General features: G+C 35.2%; 1 protein-coding gene across 1 annotated transcript in view; it reads left to right on the plus strand.

The window, feature by feature from the left end:
- Nucleotides 1-237: 237 nt before the first annotated feature.
- LOC149416472 (uncharacterized) overlaps nucleotides 238-18,138 on the plus strand; it is a 33,100-nt gene continuing 15,199 nt past the window's right edge. Inside the window, exons 1-4 of the mRNA XM_089641712.1 lie at nucleotides 238-464; nucleotides 11,312-11,458; nucleotides 13,374-13,995; nucleotides 14,792-14,994. Coding sequence (XP_089497838.1) covers nucleotides 321-464; nucleotides 11,312-11,458; nucleotides 13,374-13,995; nucleotides 14,792-14,994 — 1,116 coding nt within the window. The 5' untranslated portion in view covers nucleotides 238-320. The remainder of the gene's footprint in view (nucleotides 465-11,311; nucleotides 11,459-13,373; nucleotides 13,996-14,791; nucleotides 14,995-18,138) is intronic.

Genomic DNA, 18,138 nt, shown 5'->3' on the forward strand with positions numbered 1-18,138 from the left:
AAATAACATTTTATTTGTGGTCAACATAATAATTAGGTGCACAAAATAATAATATAACTCGTGGTACCTGCAACAAACGGTAACCCACAAAATTAGATAATAAAAAATGCGTATTCTATCAAATTTTATTTCATTTTTAGGTAAATGGACTTGTGGGGAATTTGAACATTTATTGTGGGTGTTTTAGAACAAATGCATTGGCAACCCGGTCGTTGTGAGGACTGTCACTTTTGTCACCGCTTGTCACTGTCGTTGGTAGAGTAATAATTCGAAGATTATTGTGTTTTGATAAAGTTTAGTGAAAATATTATGTTTCTGCAATGACTTCAGAACAGTTTATAGACAAGTTATATGAAAAGTTTTCGGAAAATGGCGTGTGTAGAACGTGTTGGCGAACTTCGGTTAAAATGAACACAATGAATGACGTTTCCATACGACATTTACATGAAATATGCAACATAAAGGTAATTTATTTGAAAAAATTGTAGAAAAGTAACAAAAACCTAACATAACCTAAAAATAACTACCTAACTGATAATCACGCAGTTTCCACGCAGGGATAGACAGAGATGAACGACCATTCTGTCATGGACTTGCTTCATTCACATTCTCAGTGTCTCCGATCAAAACATGGGACAATCGTGAGACTAACCTAACCACAACAAATCTAACCTAACCTACACTTTTATCTTGTCCTGTTTCATCTCGTTACGGCGGTCCGTTGGATTCTCCTATCCTAAAGCGGGCATTTTTTATCATGTTCGCGCGCAAAATTACGTTTCATGTAAAATAGTTATAACGGTAATTTTTGGATAGGGCCTGACACGCTTATTACGAATATTTTTTAGAAAAAAACTTTATATTCGCCTTAATTACTATAAAAGAAAACTTTTTGCATTTCGGGCGGCGGAAAAATATGAATTTAAATTTTCAATTGCGTTAACCAAAATTCACTTCGCGAATCGATGCGGCGGCAATCAGCTGCCATTAGGTACGTCACTGTTATGTTGGTATCCCTGATACATTGCGTAGATACGACTATGGCTAACTTCGTGGAATACAAATGGATTTGTATCACAAACCATGTTACACAAACCTAGCGTAGCCGGTAAACTACTTGAAAACTGGGATGTTTTTCTTGCCTTGACGCGAGCAGGCGTTATTAAGGGGCACTTTATGTTGTATCACAAACCATGTTACACAAACCTCGGTATCCCACGAAGATAGCAACGGTCGTATTTAGCTCTTGTTAATGCATCAGTGATACCAACATAACAGTGCGTTCCTAATGGCGGCGCGCTGTCGCCACATCGATTCGCGAAGTGAATTTTGGTTTTACGCAATTGAAAATCAAAATGTATAATTTTCCGCCGCCCGAAATGCAAAAAGTTTTCTTTTATAGTAATTAAGGCGAATATAAAGTTTTTTTCTAAAAATTATTCGTAATAAGCGTGTCAGGCCCTATCCAAAATTTACCGTTATAACTTCTGAACTATTGATCAAATTTAAATAAAATTTTCAGTATTTTACCTTATTCGAAATCTTTCATTATGATCTGGTCACAAATTTTTATATTTTTGGATAAACAATTATGATATTTAAGTTAAAATATAAATTTGAAAAAAACTGCACTTTTGTCGCATTGTCGATTTAGTCATTTTATGCACATTCAACATAGTATATATATTTTGTAAAATACACACCACTAAACACTAATATTGTTTGAAAGTATGAAATCATTAGAAACAATTCCCTTAAGGTACATCACAGAATTTACACATGTACCGGGTTTCGCTACGTATTTTGTGTACCGCGCACACACGACATCGCCTTCGTAGATTCTTAATTTTAACAGGGCCTTCAATCTTTTTCAATATATGTTTTCTCATATCCACCGATAGTCTTCCTGGAGGATCAGATTTTGAAGATTATTTTCAGATACCAGATGTTGATGGTGTTGGTTCCGGGTCTTGACTATTATCTGACGAAATCTGATCAGCCACCCAGTGCTCTGCGATTTTCTTAAAAAATTGTTTATATTTTATTTTACTTTCTTTTACGGAGTTGTACACAACAAACGAATTGAATAATGCACAATGTATTATATACATCGCTAGCCTTTTTGTCCATTTAATGGTTTTTCGTAAAATAGAATAATACGAAAGATATTTGTCTGCTTGGTCAACGCCTTTCATATATTTATTGTAATCGATTATCATTACCGTAGTCCATTTTTATAGGTTATTTTTATGAAAAAATATCCCTTTATTATGTAACAAATAACTAACAAATATGTAACAAATAACTTTTCTAGCACAGCACACAAATACTTTGTACGAAATTTTTAAAGCGGAATGTAGGCAGAAAAGAAAATAGAGAACGTCTTGAACGAAACAATATCGCTTTAACACTGAAGAAATGTAAAGATTTAAAAAAAAACGAATCATTTATCTTACAGTTATTTTATTTCAAGTGCATGTTTTATGACCACAGTCGGCCGGCCACCCGACCCTAATTCCACGAATTGCCAGGTACCTGGTACACGTCTCACGAGAGCTGACGCATTATTTTTACTTAACAGGGTAACCAACATCATAATATCATCGTAATATATTGTTACTCTAAGTGTACAACGTCTAAAAGATTACTGATTACGTCTAAAAGGGATCTAAATGATAATCTAGTCTCCTTCAACGGAAGCAATCTTCCGAACAGGCCTTCCATCGATGAATTGTCACCTCAGTCAACGATTTAAAATGTCGCTTGTCCAATTTGCTGGCATAACGACTCTTTCGTTTTTATTCATACATCGAAGCCAGAGTAAAGTTGGCCTCTCAGAAGCTGGGCGTACTGTACAGGGCCCGCAGATACTTTAATAGTACACAACTGCTGACCCTGTACAAATCGCAAGTGCGCCCTACTGTCGAATTTGGCAGCCATCTCTGGTCCGGAGCCCCTAAATACCTGAAAAAAACCCTTGACTCTGTGCAAAAACTGGCGGTCCGTTTGATAGATAACAAGCGGACTGCAATCTTTAGAGCACAGGCGTCAGGTAGGTATGCTGTCCTTGTTCTATCGGTATTACAATGGAAGATGCTCTGAGGAACTAGCGTCATTGATCCCTTCGGCACCGGTGCGTAGTCGGGATACACGCCAAACGCGCGCCCAACATTTGTACACGGTTGACATTTGTCACATGAGAATGGGTCGCTTCTACGATCCGTTCTTAAGTTCAACAGCTCGGCTGTGGAACGAACTGCCGGCCTCTGTGTTTCCTCCCTCCTACAACATGGGCTCTTTAAGATCCATGTTCACTCCTTCCTCTCCACAAAAAGACCCTCCACACAGCATCCCCAAAGATGACATAGGCCCTGAGGGAAATTATTTTCTTCAGGGCCTCCTGTGTAGAGTTAATATAAAAAAAAAAAAAAAAACAACGCATTTTGGCGTCTCCCGCGCTTTACCAATAGTGTACAAATACGAAAAACGCTTTTAAGCGTCTCCCGCTCTCTGCAAACAGTACGCAAAAGACGCGTTTAAGCGTCTCCCGCAAACAATGTGTTAACAAACGGATTGCAATATAGACATCAGGCGGGAATGCGTCTTTGTTTTACCGTTATTTCAAGGGAGGTGATGATGCTCCCTAAAACTAGTGACATTGATCCCTTCCACACCGGTGCATAGTCAGAAACGTTTCTACGACTTGTTCTAATGTTCGACAGAGTGGTTCGCTACATTTGGTGACTCAGCAGGGTTTCCCGGGTTCATCGGGTGAGGTGTGTTCAAGATACGCCTTCCCACCAGCTGCGTGACGTGCCAGATCGGGAGAGGCTGCTTTGTGGAGAGCCTTTGACCTCTCCAACTGATCTCTCGACCATTCGCCTTGCACCGCAATGAGAGGGATATATTCACTCGTCCGTCACTACTGAACGTACTCATCCCTAAATTCCTACCCACCCCTCATACCCTTTTCCTTCCCAGAACTTATAGGGCCCATGAATAGTGCGTTTACTCTGACAGTTGTAAATAAATACTATACATATATAGACCCATGCTCATTGAAGAGAGGAACTTTATCAGAAATCAACTCGTAAATTAAATCTGCATACAAATAGATTGCAATCATTGTCATTTTAAAGCACCGAAGACAGTAGTATGTTTTCGCAAACACAAAACAACCTATATACGTATTTAACCCGTCCAGCTTTTGTGGGTCATATATGACCGGACATCCGTATATAATAAAAGTATTTTTATCTTTTTTTCTATCATGCGCAAAAACTTAATGCTGGAATTTGTTAATAAAAATAGCCAAAATGTATATTTAATATTACGCGCCGCTATCGTAACAATCGGTTTAACTTGAAAATTTATTTCTTATTTTTTATTATATGAACGAGATAAAAGTGAAGGTACAGTTTTCTTACAAATTCTCCAAACAAAAAGAACGTGTTTTTGAAATATCAAGTTTTTTCAATTTTTCTGTTTGGAGTTAAAATTTAAGTAAAAATGTGGTTAGCGTTTATGACAACATTTTTGACGTTTGATATTAAAATTTTATTATTTAGAAATAGTAATGTTTATTTTAAATGCATACACCCGAAAGATAATTTTATCTAGTTTCTAAAACAGTATTTGTTTTTACGGAAAAATAAAATGTATATAGCGCATTTTAAATACACAAAAAACATTACAAAGTGTACAAAAGTGATGAAAGTTCTGAAGGGTTAAAGATATGTGCTGAGCCGACATTATAACCATGTCAACCATCAGATTCTTGTGGTGAGGTTTGTCCGGGTCTTGTGGCGGATGCGTCTGGCCACCAACTGCGTGGCAGGCCAGATCGCAAGAGACCAGTTGAGGGAGACCATTTGACCTCTCTAGCTGGACACTCTCCACTCAACGCCTTGGGAGGGATGAGTTCATACGTCCGGCACTCCTGGACAAACTGAACCCCAGATTCCTACCCACCCCTAATGCCTTTTTCATTCCCAGAACTTCGTCACCTTCCTTCCCTAAAAATTAAAAGACCCTCCACACAGCATCCCTAAAGATGACGTAGGCCCTGAAATTATTTTCCTCAGTGCGTCTTCTGTGGGATTAATGTAAAAAATATATACATTTTGTAGCCAGTTGAAAAAACAAGCAAAAAAAAAATTAAATGCTTCATAGAAATTCTAGTTATTTTCTGTCTTTTTCGTTTTAATACAAAACGTGTGAGAATGACGATTTTTATGGACGGCTTTTAGGTGGATCGTTAATGACGTGCAATCTCTGCCTGGGAATAGTATATCAGATTTGAAAAGTAAAAATAATAAAATTACGACTATAGTGGAACCCGCTTAAGAAGTTCCCGTTTAATATGTTTTCCCGTCTAAGAAGTTCAGTTTTTTCAACCCCGAAAAATTCCCATACAAAATACGCCTTTTTTTCCCGTTTAATATGTTTCCCGCCTTAAAGGATTTCCCGCCTAAAAAGGGCCAAAATATAATCCCCCAACAAAATAATTACCCTTTTAAAAAGTTTTACAGCACAAAATATAATTGTCAAAAATAACCATTTTTATGCTCCGACATGCGGCTCCTTTGTTGTCATTCTGCCTCTCAATAAAACCCATTTCACCGATTTGAAAAATGACCATTGCCCACTGGGAATAACCAAATGCAAGATACATTGTATAAGCATGGGATAGTGAGCTCTAAAATACCCTCCTCTAAAGACCATTATCGCATAACGTTGCTGTGTCAGATGGACGGAACTGTTATTCTGAATGTATGTATCTCCAACTCTCACATAAATCATAATGCGTGCGATAGAGATAGAAGCATAAACAATGTGGATGGTTATCCTTTGAAAAGAAAAAGGAGACATCTCATCTACCGTTGGCGTCATGTATCTTTTATCAGGAGATTTTTCAATGTGGATGAGTGTTTCAGGCGAATAATTATTGCTTGTAAAATAATTGTTACCCTTTGTGCTATGCATAAAAAAAAACCTTGTCTTAAAACATTAGTTTACCAAAAAAATAATAATTAGTATCATTTTGTTTTCAGAATTATGTTAATTTGTGTTTATATTAATTCAACAATGAACATTCCAACACCTAGTTGCAGAATACAAACAAAAACTTATAAATTCTTATGCGTACAACTACAAAAGAAACCAGTTTTTCTGAATAAATATTCAACGGAATACCCCCATAGTAAGACGGTTATTAAGCTGACTCAAGTTCCTGAGGTTTCTTGTTATAAACATAAAAAAATCATGCACTAAAATTACATTATAGGTGTATTTATATATTTAATATTTTTTCTTTTTAATTTTCAAATTGTATGAGAATTCATTCAACTGATTTTTTTGCAGTGGAAAACACGTGTTTAATGAACTATATAATATAAAAACCTATATAATATAAAAAGATTAAAAGTACCTTATATTCAGTTTTTTTAATTTTTGATTAAAGCAATATTTGATTTTAAATTTTGGAGAAACACCTTTTACTAAAAGAACATGTATCAACACCTACTATCTGTACCCAGCTGTCAAGTAGTAGTAGTAGTAGTAAGCAAACTCGACAGAGAGTCAAACCATTGCCTTTATCAAATTTTGAAATGAGCTGGTTGGTGAATACCTTTTCAAATACGTAAATTTTAACTGTGCTTTATTCGATTTCATCAGCTTTACAGAGGCCAGTCTTCTTAAATAAAATTAAGCGGGAGAATTTCTTATCTTTTTTTTTTTTTTTTTTTTTTTGTATAAAGATTACATACAATATTATTTATACCCGCTAAGCTACTGCAAGTAGCTTGTCAGCAGGAGATTAGTTGCACCTATAATATTAGCATAGTACATAAAATTAAAATAATCATCAACGCTTTAGCGAAGTAATACATACATTTCTACAAAAAAAAACAAAAAAAAAAAATAAATAAAAAATTGTGTAATACCTTAAATTTGAAAATACAGAAATAGTGTTGTGGGGAAAAAAACAGTCTTAATACATGAGGTTACTCCTTAGTAGCCATGATTTTAATATTAAAGAGAATTTACTAATGGAGCAATTTTCTTTTAATTCATATGGCAATTTGTTAAAAATTAAAGGTATTGTGTATTCAAGAGTTCCTTGACCATATTTGTTTTGAAACACAGGTACTTTCATTCCTTTATTTTGTATGAAACGTGTATTGTGTACATGATCCACCATTGTTTTATACGGACTGTCAGATATATGCTGTAATACAATTTTTTGCCACATAAGGGCACGAATCGGTAATACATTTATTGATTTATACATAATACTAATGTCTCTCCTCTGGTTATAAACGGTTTTGCTTACTAACAACTTTACCATGGCATTTTGAATCATTTGTACATGTTTTATGTTGGTTTTGCACGATTGACCCCATGAAGTTATCCCATATCTTACGGTAGATTCTGCAAGATACAGATAAATCAATTTCATAGTTTTTAAAGGCACATAATATTTTATTTTATACAGTCTACCTACAATAGACCGAAGGCGCTTACACAGTTTTGAAATGTGTACATCCCACTTCATGTTACAATCTACTGTAACTCCTAGATAGACATAGTGGTTAACCAGTTGGATATTTGTACACGCACAGGGCTGTGTGATATTGTTGTGAATGCAGTCAAAAGAGTGAGATATGATTAGAGGTGCCTCGCTATACTTGGCATGTGGTGATCTTATATGCATCAGTTTTGTTTTTTTAGAATTAATTAGTAAACCATAATCATGTGACCACCTTAATAAAGAAATAAAGTCTTGCTGCAACAATTTCATTGCAAAAGATAAATTTTCATGGGATATGACAAGTGCAGTATCATCAGCGTATACATAATATTTAACAAACGAAAAATTTTTTGTCATAAGAGATACAAAGATAATATAAAATGTTGGTCCCAAAATTGACCCCTGTGGAACTCCAGTTTTGACATTTTTTATTTCACTAAATTTATCTGATATTTTTACCTTGATTTGGCGGTTGGTTAAAAAGTTTTTGAAAAGTTTGAGTGTATTTCCTCTTACCCCTATTGCCTCCAAAATATTTAACAATTTCGTCGTATCTATAGTATCAAATGCCTTAGAATTGTCTATGAACAGTACCAAAACATGTCTTTTGTTATTCAATTCATTATTTATAAAATTAGAAAAATCCTGTAGTAACATTTCGGTACTTTTTTTTTTTTGGAAACCATACTGATTGGGATCTATTATAGAAAAACAGTCCAAGTATTTAGTTAGTTTTAAAGATAAGTATTTTTCGAGAATCTTTTCTATAGCTGGTAGTATACTAATCGGTCTATAGTTTCCTATATCGGTATGTTTTCCACTTTTGTAAATAGGTCTGACAATACTACACTTCAGCTCATCCGGTATTACAGCCTGAGTTAAAATTATGTTAATTAGATGTGTTAATATAGGGCCTAGGATATCTATGTGTCTTTTTATGTCAAACATTCGTATGTTGTCTATACCAGGAGACTTTGAATTTTTGAGGAGCTTCACTATGCTCACTATGTCTGCGAGTGACGCTCGTGGTATATATAAGCTATGTTGAAATTCTAGCGGGACGATATTTGATGCCCTAAAATCACATTTGTGTACCATTGAAGAAATGCTGTCTGAAAAATAGTTTACAAATTGGTTTGTCACAATTTCCACGGATTGATCTTTTAGCATATATCTAGATATAACATCATCACAGTTACTCTTTGTGTTACGTCCTAGAATTTTATTTATTTCATCCCAGGTTTTTTTGCTGTCTGTAAAATGATGCTTAAATCTATCATTATAAAATGCCGTTTTATTTTTGATTATTAATTTGGTGACATAATTACGAAATGATTTATATTGTTTTTCATAAATTGTATTTGTTGGTGAATTTTTCCATCGTTTAAATAAAAAATCTTTTTTTTTAATATGTGATAAAATATCTTCGGTCATCCATTCTTTTATTATCCAAGGTCGAGCTTTAGGTTTGACATCTATAATTAATCTACTATTTTCATATAATTCGTTAAAATTGGATTTTATTTGATTATATAAATTAGTGCAATCGTTTGTCTGTAGTAAAGCACTCCAGTTATAATTTCTAATAGAGCAATCTATACGTTTTTGGGATAAAATTGAGACCTGCCGTACTTCATTTACAATACGTTTATTCATTTTATAATATGGAATGCTCACACCTGTTGTAAAGTGATCAGCAATAATGAAGTCACATACACAAGCACGTAGCATGTCCGTGTCTTTGTGCTTATTAATATACCTAACAAATATATGATCCAGGCACGTACGTGTCACTTTACCTTTAGCTATGGCTTCCCTCGTAACGTCACTGATACATTTAGTAAAATAATTATTTGAAAGAGTGTTTTCATAGTTGATCGTTATAGCGTCAATATAATTTAGCAAATCAATATTTATATCACCAAATATTAACATATTTTCATTACGGTTCGAATGTTTGGTTAGTAATGAAGAAAGCTCATTTGTAAAAGATTGTTTACTAAGATTTGGTGATTATTTGATTTAAGCAAGAACATTAAGTGTTGTATTATTAGGTAATGTTATTAGGCATGAGATATTTTCGAAAAACATTGTTTCATATGTATTTTGTGTAAAAATTAAAGTATCCCGGATATATAAGCTTATACCCCCTCCCGATTTGGATGTGCGACAGTAACTAATGCTATTATAACCTGGAATTTCGAAAAGACAAGTTTGTTCACTTTTTATAGATGTTTCACATAACATTAATAAATCTATATTTTTCCAACAATTTTGGAGGTTAGCATGTAAAACATCCCAATATTTAGAGATTGATCGTATATTAACTTGCACACATATAAAACTTCCCACTTCACTGTTTTTTTCTACCATTTCTTCCGTCCATTGGTCTAACCTATTAGTTCTCTTAAAGTCAACATCATAGTCTTCATCTATGTAGTTAGACGCCATAGCTGATCTCTTTGTAAATACATAGGCATCTTCGCGTCCTGGCCATGCGGGTTTCTTTTGTTATGCAGTCTCAAAATAAAACCACTTTTGTCTAATATTGGCAAAATAAATGCCATTATCAACAAGCATTGTCCATTGTCCAACGGGAATTTCCAAATTCAGAATGTATGAAATAATGGACTCTAAATTGTCTTCCTTTACAGGCTTTAGAGCCCATTATCGCATAACTTTGCTGTGTCGGGGAAATCTCTAAAATACTAATATTTTTTGACTGTTGTAAATTTTTAACACTTTGTAAAATTGACTTAATCTGACACTCTACATTAAATGGGACCTAGCATTAGGACGAAACATTTGACTTTTGTCATCTTTTCCTATCCTTTTTGTCAATATTTTAGACATCTTTCCTTATTATGAAAATGAAAATAAACTTTTAGTTTGGGTTTACGTTTCGTGGTTGGTGGTTGCGCTGTTACATTTCACTTTCATCCCCCTTTTCGTAATAAACATTTTAGTTTTTTTTTTTGGTATTTTAAGTTAGTTTATCTTCTTTACATTTATTTGGTATAAGTAGGCAGTTTTTTTGTTGTCTAAAATCAACTTAAAGTGAACTTTTTGTAGCAAGCAGACGAAACATATGTTTTATTTCATCTACCTATTATACAATTACAATATTTATAAATCCTTCGATTGGATGTCAATTTGATACAAAATTAAGAGAAAATTGAAAACCCTCTTAAGATGTTTTCCTGCTTAAGAAGTTTTTTTTTGCCGGTCCCTTGGAAAACCTCTTAAGAGGGTTCCACTGTATTACGTTAAAAAGTTCCGGAAATCGTCAAACTCTCAAAAGATTTCAGTATTCTGAAAATTCGTTATACCAAAAAGGCTCGGTTTTTAACTGTCGTGATTATAGAGACTATTCTGCTGTTGCGAAGGTTGAAGATGTGTTCGGTGTTGAAAATAAACCATGTAATATTTTATAATAGATATATTACAGCAAGGATTATTTAAGTAATCGCGTGCGAAAGGAGTAAGTTATTTTGATTAGCGCGTATAGACTGACTGAGTACCTTCCCGCTGTCGCTTATATAAGGTGCCAATACGATTCAAGTTGCACCTAAGAATGTTCCCGAATATTATTGTTGCTATGGCTACAAACATTGCCACCCGTAACGCTGAGCAACGGTCGAAATTTCCAGTATGTTCTATGACGGCCTAGGTACCTTAGCTCTTGACACTGTGTACTAAGTAGTACTTGACACCGTCAGACTCGAGTAGTGGCGTACACTGTAATAATTAACAACGCTTATGTTTATGTTGTTCCAGCTCCCCCAAAGAACAGTTCCTTACAAGATGTGCTTTTCTTGCTGTACCAAACTCCGTCGTGCAGTTCAGTTTAAAAAGGATTGTCTGGAGACTGGCGGGGCGATACTAAAATGGGTGCGGAAGCACGCGGAGGTTAAGGAGATACAGGTAATATTTCTTTTATAAAAAAAAACCCAAGTGTGTCTGTTTTCGGCAAAGAGGGAGATCAATGACTGTCTGGTGCAATTTGATGGAAGCACCCTCCACAATAAAGAATCCGATGAAATGCTTGGAGGAAGTATATCAGACGGCTACGGTTATCGTGGCTATATAGAAGTATATCAGGCAGCTACAGCGAAGTATCGGGGCTATATAGAAGTATATCAGGCAGCTACAGCGAAGTATCGGGGCTATATAGAAGTATATCAGGCAGCTACAGCGAAGTATCGGGGCTATATAGAAGTATATCAGGCAGCTACAGCGAAGTATCGGGGCTATATAGAAGTATATCAGGCAGCTACAGCGAAGTATCGGGGCTATATAGAAGTATATCAGGCAGCTACAGCGAAGTATCGGGGCTATATAGAAGTATATCAGGCAGCTACAGCGAAGTATCGGGGCTATATAGAAGTATATCAGGCAGCTACAGCGAAGTATCGGGGCTATATAGAAGTATATCAGGCAGCTACAGCGAAGTATCGGGGCTATATAGAAGTATATCAGGCAGCTACAGCGAAGTATCGGGGCTATATAGAAGTATATCAGGCAGCTACAGCGAAGTATCGGGGCTATATAGAAGTATATCAGGCAGCTACAGCGAAGTATCGGGGCTATATAGAAGTATATCAGGCAGCTACAGCAAAGTATCGGGGCTATATAGAAGTATATCAGGCAGCTACAGCGAAGTATCGGGGCTATATAGAAGTATATCAGGCAGCTACAGCGAAGTATCGGGGCTATATAGAAGTATATCAGGCAGCTACAGCGAAGTATCGGGGCTATATAGAAGTATATCAGGCAGCTACAGCAAAGTATCGGGGCTATATAGAAGTATATCAGGCAGCTACAGCGAAGTATCGGGGCTATATAGAAGTATATCAGGCAGCTACAGCAAAGTATCGGGGCTATATAGAAGTATATCAGGCAGCTACAGCGAAGTATCGGGGCTATATAGAAGTATATCAGACAGCTAAAGCGAAGTATCGGGGCTGTATAATCATATATATATAATAAATCTGGATTTCAAGAAACGGGCATCTTGTATAGGGCTAACAGATTCTCCAATAGTAACCAGCTGCTAACCATGTACAAATCTGAAGTACGCCCATGAATTTGGGAGCCACCTCTGGGCTGGGGCCCCACAATACTTGATAAACCTATTTGATTCTTTGCAAAGGAGGGCACATCTGATTGACAATCCATTGTTAACAGACCGATTGCCATCTGTAATGCACAGACGAAATGTGGGCATGCTGAGTCTGTTCTACAGGTATTTTAATGGAGCCTGCTCTAAGAAGCTAAAAGCATTGATTCCCGGCGCAAGTGTGTGAAACTCGACATACACGAGCGGAACACACATTCACAGTTCTCTTCAAGACCCGCATTAATAAATCCCTTCCTACAGCCCCCACTTTAATCCGCCTCACAACGCCGCCCAACCTGATGGCGACATGGCTCCCCTGCCGGAACCAGTAAGACTATTAAGGCATCCCGAGGTCAAACGTGACGGTCTCCGCGGTCGAGGGGTACGGCTCTCGACTAGTAACCCGCAGGTCGTGGGTTCAAATCCCGGCGTTCACAATTATATTTTGACTGATGTATTTGTGTTATTTATTAATTAAAAATAATATGTAATATACTTGCGGCACGTTCCAGATTTGAAGATATTCTCAGTCACCTGAAATGGCTTTAGACATGTTTGTTAAACTGGTACTCCCCCACCTTACTCTTCCCCTACTACCTTCAGCCTCACAACATACCGCAGCGGGGGATGCCATAGTCTCACTGGATCCAAATGGTTGGGAGCAATTGGGACTCTCGTGCGGTATTCACATAAAAAAAATTGCATTTTGTTTATTTTTAGATGGATTCCAAGGCTTTGTTCGATCTTTATTCTTCTTTTCGCCAAACGGACATGCTTTTCAAAAGTGGAACATTGACCGTAGAATGCCTCGATAACTGCGCAAATTCCACTGGCCAACAATACCTGACGATATACTCCCACCGGTACAGAAAACCTCACAAAATATCCTGCGATAACGATCCACTTTTCGACATCAAATACATCGAACCAAATCACCCGAAATTGGATGAATCGGACTCAAATTATACCACGGTCAAAAGCGAGATCGTCTCAATAGAATATCAAAATGAAGAATGCAACCAACAAAAGAACGAATTAAAACTAAACAATGATTGTCGGACTGAAACAGACGTGAAAGCGGCAGGCAGTTGCGATTCTCAACAACCGATCGAAGTCAAGATGGAACACGATGATTGCAACGATATCACTAAAGAGGATAATTCAGATGGAGAAGTCAACAATGCTGCAGCTGTAACAAAAGCAAAGAAAACCGGGAGGAAAGCGGCGAAGAAGGATAAAAGTATAAGTTTGAAGAACGAAGATGAAAAAGAGATAAATTTGAAGAACGAACTAACAGACGTTGTGGATAAAGAAGGAAGCACGGCTGCGTCACGCACTAAAGGTATGTAACCTATTTAATAATATACAGATTTAGATAAAATGTTCTGTTTTTGCTCTAAAATATGTAACAACTAGCTAAAAAAAGTATACACAAAGTTTTTCGAAATCAGACTTAAGAGGAAGCTACAAGCCAAAAATGTGTATATTCTTGGTATACCTTATACTGTAGGTAATAGGTGTTAAAATCGCTTGACAAACGGAGTCTAGAAATGTTCGATTTCAAGCACAAAACTGGTTTTTATTTATTTTGTAAATAATTTTATAAGAAAGCAAAAAAGTTAATCAAGTGAAACTGTCACAGATAATCCGAGCTATAATACTGTATTTTTTTAAAGTTGTTTCCTTTACGCGTTCATACATTTGTATTGAAAAAAATTTTTTTTTAGTAGTTTACATTTATATTTTTTATTGAGTAATTTTTTATTTTTTTTGTATTTCCACTCAAGCGAAGCGATAGGAAAACCTTCAATTTATCTAAAGCAAATTTTTTGGTATTCATGATGTACACCAATTTGTTATAAAGATTAATCGAAATAGTGATTTAGCATTAAGCTTTGCCTTAAACAGTGTTCCTCATGTTTTACAGGTCAAGTGTGTAAAATTTCACAAATCAACCAAGGTGAATTGCTTTTGTTTATCGGGAATCGAGATTTTTTTTTATGGCAATAAATTGTTCCTTGGTTCCTTCCCTTGTCTCCAAATACGTTCAGCGCCGATGTTATTAGAAATTGAATGTCAAGCGGTGATATTATATCATCGAGGCCCGAATAATTAAACATTCCTGTTATTTGTTGCAGTGAAGCCTTCGCGAGTGGTGTATTACGCGTTTGACCCTACCAAAGCCGACATCATCAAGCTGTCGCCGGAGCAGCAGCGTGCCGAGCTCGAGCAGATCCGCCGCAGCGACAAGTATCTGGCCGCGCCGTATCGCTGCCAGCCCTGTGCCAAACACTACGTCACCGAGTTTGGTTGGCAACAGCACATGGACAAACACAAGGAGGTGCGGCCACACGTACTTTGTTATTGTATAGATTTATTAATTTAGTAGACCGTGCTCGAATCTCATTCTCGCTACAGAGATCGAATAAACCTTCCCGACACCAGGAACCTGTTACAAAAGTAACTGCATGAAGAATTTTTCTCCGATAACGGGAATCTGGAACCGTTTCCAGGTTAAAAAATACAAAAAAATACATTCTTGTAGAGATAACTCTAGTTGTCTGTGCAATCCACTAGAACGAGTAGATTCCATTAAATATTTGGGTGTAATAATTGACAATAAACTACGATGGGAAGATCACGTAATAAATGTTACAAACCGTATACGGAAACTGGCATATATCTTCAGGTCATTACGAAATATTCTAAATAAAAATACACTAAAAACGGTATACTTTTCTTTATGCCAATCAATTATATCTTACGGTATAGTAGTCTGGGGAGGATGCTCTAACACGATATTAGATCCATTAATTAAAGCTCAAAAATTGATAATGCGGACTATTTACAAAGTACACTATATTCACCCCACGAAGGACTTATTTAACGACTTCAAAGTACTCAACATAAAATCCTTATACGTCAAAAACATATCCTCCTACTATAAATTCAAACATACGCCAGAAAATATTTTTGAATCGACCCATAATACAAGATATTCCAACAAATCCAATTATACTATTCCCCCAATAAAAACCTCAATGGCACAAAGACAATTTAACTTTCTTGCTCCAAAAATATTCAATAATTTAACGTTAGAAATAAAATCAATAGCCAAATACGACAGTTTCAGGAAAGCGCTCGGGGATTTTTTGATGTGTTATTGTTATAGTGTTAGTAGCCTATTCCAAGTACTCAGATAGAGGTGTATATATTGTTTATATGCGTGAGGATGCGTCATGTGGGTGTATGTATACATGTATGTATGTATGTATAATAGGTATGTCTGCTGCTATATACACATGTGTGCTTGCATGCACACATATTAAAAATTATATATATAATTATGTACATTTTTACAATCTAATGCTAATTTACTTCTTTCTCCTTTCTAATTTCTATCTTCTACTTTTTATTACAATTTTTCCAAAATTTTAGCTTCATCTATAGTTACTAATTTCATATGTTTACACTAGATTTCATATTTCATACAAAGTAATTACACTCAATTGGTCACCATGAAACAGGCAGCCGTCTAGTATGGTGATTCATTATATCTACTTTAGTAAATTTCAAAAAATTTCAAAATGTAACATGTATTAAAAAAAATAAAATAAAAAAAGACTCGAGCCTGCCGGTCTACAGAATAGTTTTTTTTATTCTCTACGAAAATGACGAATAAATGATAAATAAATATTGTATTTAACTATTTAAAATGTCTCTTGTCCAATTTGCTGGCATAACGACTCTTTCGTTTTTGTTTATACATGTGGCAGCATCTTACCAGTCATTGGCGTTTTCTACTTCATAATGACGTTGTAGTCAATTGGAACCATTTGGAATGAGCGTTTTTAGATCAATACTTAATTATGAATAAAATAATATTTACACAACGATCAGTATCAAAAAAAGAAAAGAAGTAATTCTACCACACATTTTTTTTAAAGGTACTAGTTGTTGAAAATTCTTAAAAAGCCAAAATTCTGTGTGGCACCTCGCATTATAATATTACCATTTAGTGCGTGAAAATATAATCTGCTTACCAATTAACAGTTCTTTTTAAAATGGTGCGCAAATTGCTGGCTGCGTAAAAAACTTAACTACGTATCCCAAATTGAGTAAAGAAAAGTTTGAGTTTAGCGATAAGGCTCTCGACTAGCAAGCCAAAGGTCACGGGTTCGAATTCCGGCGCGCGCAAGTAAATTTTATTTATTTATTTTGTGTTACTCCACAATTTACAAATTAAAAATAATATATAATGTATTTATTTATTGTTTTTGTGTTTAATTCGTAGAACTCCATTTAATTTTTTTATAAATTTAATTTAGATTAAATTTGATAATATTATTATTAAGTTCTGCAAGTGTTTTAGTTTTTTATTATTGTGACAGCTGTTTCGGCTTACAAGGCCATTTTCAAACTGTGGTTAGTCCACATTGAGACGACGTTTTTATACTATTTCAAATGTAAATTTTGAAGGTGCATACATTGATTTATTACTGGTTACACCGATGACATGATCTATTGTTGGTTAAACCAATCTATGTTTTCCCCTCAGTAAATGGTAATGGGTTCTTAATTATTTACTAATGACTTTATTGCTATGAATTATTTGGGTGCATTATACTGCTTGGGTTTTGTGAAAATACTAAGAAGTGGTGAGTAAATTATTTTCCGTACTTTATTAATTAGTGTTAAATTTGGGTCATTCGTTCGTTTATTGATTTCTAATTGTTCAAGTAAATTTAATCTAATGCCCTTTTTTTCTATATGCAATGGTTTAGGACCCTTGTTGTTAAGTGGGGTATGATTATTCACCAAGAGATGTTCTGCGAATTTTGAGGATGTGTTTTTATTATTATAACATCGTATATGTTCTTGGAATCTAGTTGAGAATGCCCTCCCCGTTTGTCCGATGTAAGTGGCGTTACAATCGGCGTGGTCACATTTTAATTCATATATGCCACTGTTGTTGAGTATAGGGATTTTACTTTTAGAGTTTTTAAGGCTTGTTCCTAAATTATTGTTTGTTCGAAAAGCTATATTTAAACCACATTTTTTAATTTCTTTTGCAATTTTTTCAGATATCGGGCCGAGGAATTCGAGACATGCAAATTTTTCTATATTTTTGTTATTTACCGGAAATATTAAATTGATTTTATTTTTATATTTCTTATTTTTTATTATTTTTTCAATGTTATTTGCCTCATAGCCGTTATTAATCGCGATCGCGATCGAAAAGAAAAGGAAACGATAAAAACGATCGCGATTAATAACGGCTATGAGGCAAATAACATTGAAAAAATAATAAAAAATAAGAAATATAAAAATAAAATCAATTTAATATTTCCGGTAAATAACAAAAATATAGAAAAATTTGCATGTCTCGAATTCCTCGGCCCGATATCTGAAAAAATTGCAAAAGAAATTAAAAAATGTGGTTTAAATATAGCTTTTCGAACAAACAATAATTTAGGAACAAGCC

The sequence above is a fragment of the Hesperophylax consimilis genome, chromosome 17 (assembly GCF_061612785.1).
Source record: "Hesperophylax consimilis isolate HC1 chromosome 17, BYU_Hcon_1.0, whole genome shotgun sequence".
Taxonomy (NCBI): Eukaryota; Metazoa; Arthropoda; class Insecta; order Trichoptera; family Limnephilidae; genus Hesperophylax; species Hesperophylax consimilis.